Raw genomic sequence first — 6,179 nt, 5'->3', positions numbered from 1 at the left:
CTATGAGCTCCCTAGTGTGTATGATGTCCTGAGTGTGTGTGTGTGTGTGTGTGTGTGTGTGTGTGTGTGTGTGTGTGTGTGTGTGTGTGTGTGTGTGTGTGTGTGTGTGTGTGTGCGTGCGTGTAGGACTGAGGCCGAAGCAGGACTTCTTCGGCGTGGTGGAGAGGCAGTACGGTGTGAGGCCTCAGTCTCTGACGGGCGGGGCCAAAGACCTCAAGGACATCAACGATTGGGTGAAGCAGCAGACAGGAAACACGATAGCCCGCTTCCTGGCCAAAGCCCTCCCCCGCAACGCTGGGGTAAACCTGGTCGGTGCAGGCTTCTTTAAAGGTAAGAGCCCTGTGGAGTAGCCCGGAATCACGCACACGGTTGTTTGTGTAAGCAAAGGATGCTTTTCAAATGTATTATATTATTTATTATTTTCTCCTGTAATTAATTAGGAGAGAAGCTTGCTTAACTAGAGGCGACATATTATATCACTAGGTGTATGATTAGCTGTTACAAGCCCTTTCAAAAATCGGCCTCTTTCGACATCACAAGCGGGCCTGTCCACCTGACGGATAGACTAACGTTTGCTATCACTGTAGGCTGGACACGCCCACTTGTGATGTCAGAAGAGGTCGAATTTTGAACGGCTTGTAACAGCTAATCACGCTCACACCTGGTGGCATAATATGTCACCTTTAACACAAGTGTTGAGAACAATTCTCAGTCTAAACTAACTTATGAAAATGGTTTTGGCTATAACCCAGCTCTCCATGACTGTTTAGGTGTCTATCAGGGCAACGATGGAAGCCGCTATAGAAAGCGGTGTTTTGTTTTGTGTCACTCTCCTACAGTCTCTGTATTGTTATCTCTTCAGCTTTAGTGCTCTTAATGGTCCTCTGCCTTCTCCGGGATCTTAACATTCCTCAAGGTCTCTCCAGGAAATAAACTTTCCCCAGGTCTCCATGAACTCAATGTTCCTCCATGTTCTCCAGGGAAGTGGGTGACGCGCTTCGGTCAGAGCGGCGCCATGGAGGAATTCCAGTTGGATGGAGGGGCGACCGTCCGCGTTCCCATGATGCACCAGGACAACTACCCCATGAAGATGGGGATAGACTCAGACCTGGACTGCACGGTAACAGACCCAACAGCGCCTAACCTGTCCCCGGGTTCGGTGAATCCCCCCGCCTCAGAGAGTACCTTACCTGTGAACACATGCTTTGCTAACACAGTGCTATGCTATCTGCCCATGCTGCCTCCAGATTGGTCAGATCCAGATGCACGATGATGTCAGCATGTTTGTGTTCCTGCCAAACAACATGATCAGCAACATGTCCCTGCTGGAGGAGAGCCTGACGGCCGAGTTTGTTCAGGACCTCGCCATGACCCTCCAGCCCACGCAGGTGTCCCTAAAAATGCCTGCCCTGAAAGTGAACTACTTCAAAGACCTGCTGCCAGTCCTCTCAGACCTGGGTGAGTCTCCTTCTTTGTGTCATACTGTTGATAGATTTCATTGGAAGCCGTCGGGTTCAGGACCCCAAAGCCCCTCCCACTTTTTTTTAATAGTCTGCGGTTCAGGGTGTGGTCATTTGCTTGGGTGGTACTTTTTTAATCGGGCCAATCAACTTCTTGAAGGCGGGAAATGGGAAAGAATTATGCTGACTGAATCGTTTTGTTTTTTGTTGCTCATTAGTGAGCAACAAAAAAAACGTGCTAGGCCGTAGCAAAATGTTTGCACTTTGCCAAAATGATGACTAAATTAGACTTTGTCAATCATTGTTTTGCATGTTATGCATGTTATGTTGCTTTTTGGTGGAACCCCCTTTAATGGAGAAACATGCGCCAGCAACACGTCTGCATTTGTTTGCATGAGATGGCGGCCTCTATAGGTCGAATACGTGTTATCGCATTCTTTAACCTCAAAGGCTCATATGGGCACACGGTCGCCTACTGATTAAGTGTTGACGTGACACTCATGTCCTCAACTTATTGGAGTACAGTGGAGTACAGTGGAGTACAGTTGAGCCATCAGCCCTGCAGCCCAAGAATGAACAAAACCTTAAAGCTTTTCCTTAAAGGTGGGGTCAGAGGGTTTGGTTCTCCTTCAACATCCTATCCACTCTCCCACACAGGTCTCTCTGATTGGCTGGCCGAGACCAACCTGGTGGGTGTCAGCGCCCAGCCCGCCAAGCTCACCTCCGTCAATCATAGGGTTGTCATGGAGATTGCCCCCGAGGGGACCCAGTACCCCGGCAGTGCGACCACCCGGAGCCACATCCTGTTCCACGTGAACCGGCCATTCCTGTACCTGGTGCGGGACGAGATCTCGGGGGCCCTGCTAGTGATGGGCCGGGTGCTGAACCCGAAGGACCTGAGGAAATAGACCTGCTCACACTACCACACACACGGCTTATACACACACATAGGGTTAGACGCACACACTCACACAGACACACACACACACACATACACAGACACACACGCACAGTTAACATAGGCACACACACACACACAAACACACACAGTTAACATAGACACACACACACACACACACAGCTTATTAGAGCCCGACCGATATTATCGGCAGGCCGATAATATCGGCCGATATTAGGCATTTTTCAAACTATTCGAAAAAACGACTAACTATGACGGAGATCGACGGAGATCATCGGTGTTGTTCATGTGTGAAAAACAATAAAAAAAAGTTTATTTTTAAACGGCATTACCTTATTAGTTTAGTGAGGACTCATAAATAACTACAAATAACCAATGTTAGGGAAATCTGTTTGTTATGTTGCACGTTTCTGGATTTATTTTTTAAATATATATCGGCCGATATATCGGCATATCAGATTTTTAAATCACAAAATATTCGTATCGGTATCAGCCTTAAAAATCCTATGTCGGTCGGGCTCTAATACACACACAAACACACACACACACACACACACACAGTTAACATAGACCCACACACACACACACACACAGACAGCTTCTAGACATACACACACAAACACACACAGCCAACACACACACACACACACACACAGCCAACATAGACACACACAGACTCACAGAGACACACATAGACGTAAACACACACACACCGACTCTTAGCAGGTCCCAGGAGGGGATCAAAAGGTTAAGCATTTGTCCAAAGCTAATGAATGATAGCATGTGTCATTTAATGGCAACATCAGACCAATCCGTCTGCCTCTTTCTTGTCAAAGTTTATGAGAAGAATTTGAAGTTTTCATGTTGAAACAGAAGAACGGTAACGTATTAGTCTACAGCTTTCTTTAAATACTACAGAAAAAAACACCAAAAAAAACCTGCAGCAAATGTCAGTTATTATAATAAATAAATAAACGCAACAGTAAAACGGCAAGCTGACTTTGTCTCCCTCTGTAAGACAAGCACCGACATAACTGACAAAATATACAACTTTCTCGTTCTTCAGCACCAAGGTGGGAAAGTTTCTTTCCTTGGCCGACAGCCCAGGCATTCGCGGGATCACCGTTGGGGTTTGTTTTTGTCATGCTGTGCGTTTGGTATTTCATACCGTTTCCTGTCAGTCCGTCTCTTTCCATGGGAGGAAGGTAAGCACAATAACAGACTCCAGGCTTGATGTCCTCACAGAGATGTTATTTTGGCAGGGCCAAGCAACCATTTATGTTGTGTGTTTAGATTTAGCACGATATCACAGAGTTAAAGTATTGTTTGACATTTCTGAAAAGATGTAATTATATGAACAGTTCAGACATGTTAGCTCTCAATCTGTGTTTGTGTGTGTTCCGCCTGATCAATTTCCGCCTGATCAGCACTATTTAACACCGTTTATGGATCCCTCTAACACGTGGTCATCCTGGTGAGAACGATCTTGAGCAAGGCACTATATATAGTAAATGAATAGCAAATGAAAAAATATATATATATACATATCGTGTGTGTGTGTGTGTGTGTGTGTGTGTGTGTGTGTGTGTGTGTGTGTGTGTGTGTGTGTGTGTGTGTGTGTGTGTGTGTGTGTGTGTGTGTGTGAGAGAGAGAGAGACTGAATGAGAACATTAAGTGACTTATTGGGTCAGAGTGTGTTTATGTCTGTGTCTGTATGTATATGTGCGTGTGTGTGTGTGTGTTTATGTGTGTGTCTGTATGTGTGTGTCTGTATGTATATGTGTGTGTGTGTGTGTGTGTGTGTGTGTGTGTTCATACAACATAGTTGTATTTTGTTATCCTTAGATGAAATGATAAGATCAGTTGAGACATGTTGGCTCTTAGACTCAGAGTGCGTGCATGTTTGTGCGTGTGTGCATGCATGAGTGTGTGCGTGTATACACATTGTGAGGCAGATTCCATTGAAAAGGTCAGCAACCCAGGTCAACGACTGGACAACCACCCCAACAGAGCATCTCCAGAGAATACAGCACTCTGCAATCCAAGGCCCGGTCCATTACACTGAACAGGGCTTGTTATGTACGGGCTGTTTTGAGACAAGTGTGTTATGTTAACAGTAAGCAGCCCATAGGGAGTTTGCTATACAGTCTATTATATCCAAGGTGCTTCCTGTCAACCATCTCCAGCCTCACCATGTGGCAAACATAAAGATATAAGCATGTTTCTTGTCACTGGTGTTGTCTGTCAAGTGATATTTTACAATATAATTGAACATGCAATGATTTAACACTAGAGGGAGGCACATGTTGTCAAGTTCTTGAGAGTAACTGAAAACAGAAAAAAAGAGACAATTTACGCACAATGTATTTTGTCGAATGACGTTGATACATATTTTTATAAAATATACACAAATTGCATATAAAAATATAGAAAAAATGCTCTTAAAATCGATACATGCCGACCATTTAAGAGCTATGGCTACGGAGTACGGACATAGCCACACTGCTTCAAGCCCTCAGCCCTCATCGTCAGAGTCTCCGCCCCTAAATACAGGACCCAGACATACACTCCCACACACAACAACCCACTCCCTCTCACCCAATATGTTTTAAACTCTTTCACGACACCAGAACAGGTCTAACGAGATGGAGGGCACAATTAACCTAGTGCTTCGGCATCTATGCACGTTTTAATACTTAACTATTTAATAGTGTTGTTTGCACAACCTTTTATGACCTTTGTAAAAAAACAAAAGAGGCGATTTTGTATAGCAACAAAACATCCCATGCATTATGTTCCCAGTGATCCACACCGACAGACGTTGTCAGCAGGTTCCAAAAATGTATTGGTCAAGACAAAACTTGAATTGGATTTGTTGTGTCATGAATCAAGTGTATTATTATTATAGCTAGTTATTATAGCTCGATCAGCCTACCAGTTGAACCAGTCCTTCATATGATGAAGGACTGGTTCAACTGGTATGGCATAATTCAACCGTCCTCTCAGCGTGTTACCTTATAAGCCTCTGTACCCGTGGTAGAGAAGTGCAAAGGCACTTCTCAATTAGTTCTGTTTTTCAAAAATCATGCAAATGACTTAAAGAAAAAAACAGAAATGTCTCAACTTTTCAATTGCAGTTCGGAAAAGGCCAGTGCGTTAAGTTGACATGAAGGATGTTAAATCAAATGCACTTTCCTTTCAATGGATAACATAAATTATGTTTGTTTAGACCGCAACATCCTGTTGCTACACTTGGGCCAGCCCTACTAATTCCTCAAAAACCTTCTATTTCAAAGTATTCCCACAATTCTATGTCCCTTCACAGATGTTGTCATATCGAAACTTGATCCACAGTTACAACTTTCTCTTTCTCATGTTATCCCTGATCCTGCTCCAGCTCGTAACGTTTGCAGCATTTATATAAAATACCTTTGGCCTTCCTTCACTAACAGTAAGAACGTGTTTGACCGTACAATGCGTTTTAACATGAGTGTGAGTCTTGGCAGAACACGTACTTTCTCTGTGCCATGATTGGATCGTTAGTCTTCTTCCATAACGACACCACAACTTGTTTTGTTGCGCCATCGGAATTCGAAAGTGAGAGCATGGAGGCGACGGGAAACAGATGTGCGTTGGCCGGCAGCCCCCACTTGAGATCACAGATATTCCAAGCCTCTTCCCGAACCAAGAGCAACAGATCCAGATTGGCACGCTACCACAAGGAAAGTTTACCTGAACACATCTGGGGATTTTTTGATAACTTTTTGAGATTTCATGTTTGAAGCCATGCAGACGAGGAT

The 6,179-nt window shown here is 44.4% G+C and overlaps 1 protein-coding gene across 2 annotated transcripts in view; it reads left to right on the top strand.

The window, feature by feature from the left end:
- The window catches only part of serpinf1 (serpin peptidase inhibitor, clade F (alpha-2 antiplasmin, pigment epithelium derived factor), member 1), an 8,410-nt gene extending 5,037 nt beyond the window's left edge, over positions 1-3,373 (top strand). For both annotated transcript variants that reach the window (XM_060057452.1, XM_060057453.1), the window contains exons 5-8: positions 127-330; positions 981-1,120; positions 1,248-1,458; positions 2,118-3,373. In XM_060057452.1, coding sequence (XP_059913435.1) covers positions 127-330; positions 981-1,120; positions 1,248-1,458; positions 2,118-2,368 — 806 coding nt within the window. In that variant the 3' untranslated portion in view covers positions 2,369-3,373. The remainder of the gene's footprint in view (positions 1-126; positions 331-980; positions 1,121-1,247; positions 1,459-2,117) is intronic.
- Positions 3,374-6,179: the final 2,806 nt, after the last annotated feature.

Source organism: Gadus macrocephalus, chromosome 7 (genome assembly GCF_031168955.1).
Source record: "Gadus macrocephalus chromosome 7, ASM3116895v1".
In the NCBI taxonomy this organism is placed as follows: domain Eukaryota; kingdom Metazoa; phylum Chordata; class Actinopteri; order Gadiformes; family Gadidae; genus Gadus; species Gadus macrocephalus.
Note: the sequence above shows the minus strand (reverse complement) of the source record. Positions and strands in the feature narration are given on the sequence as shown.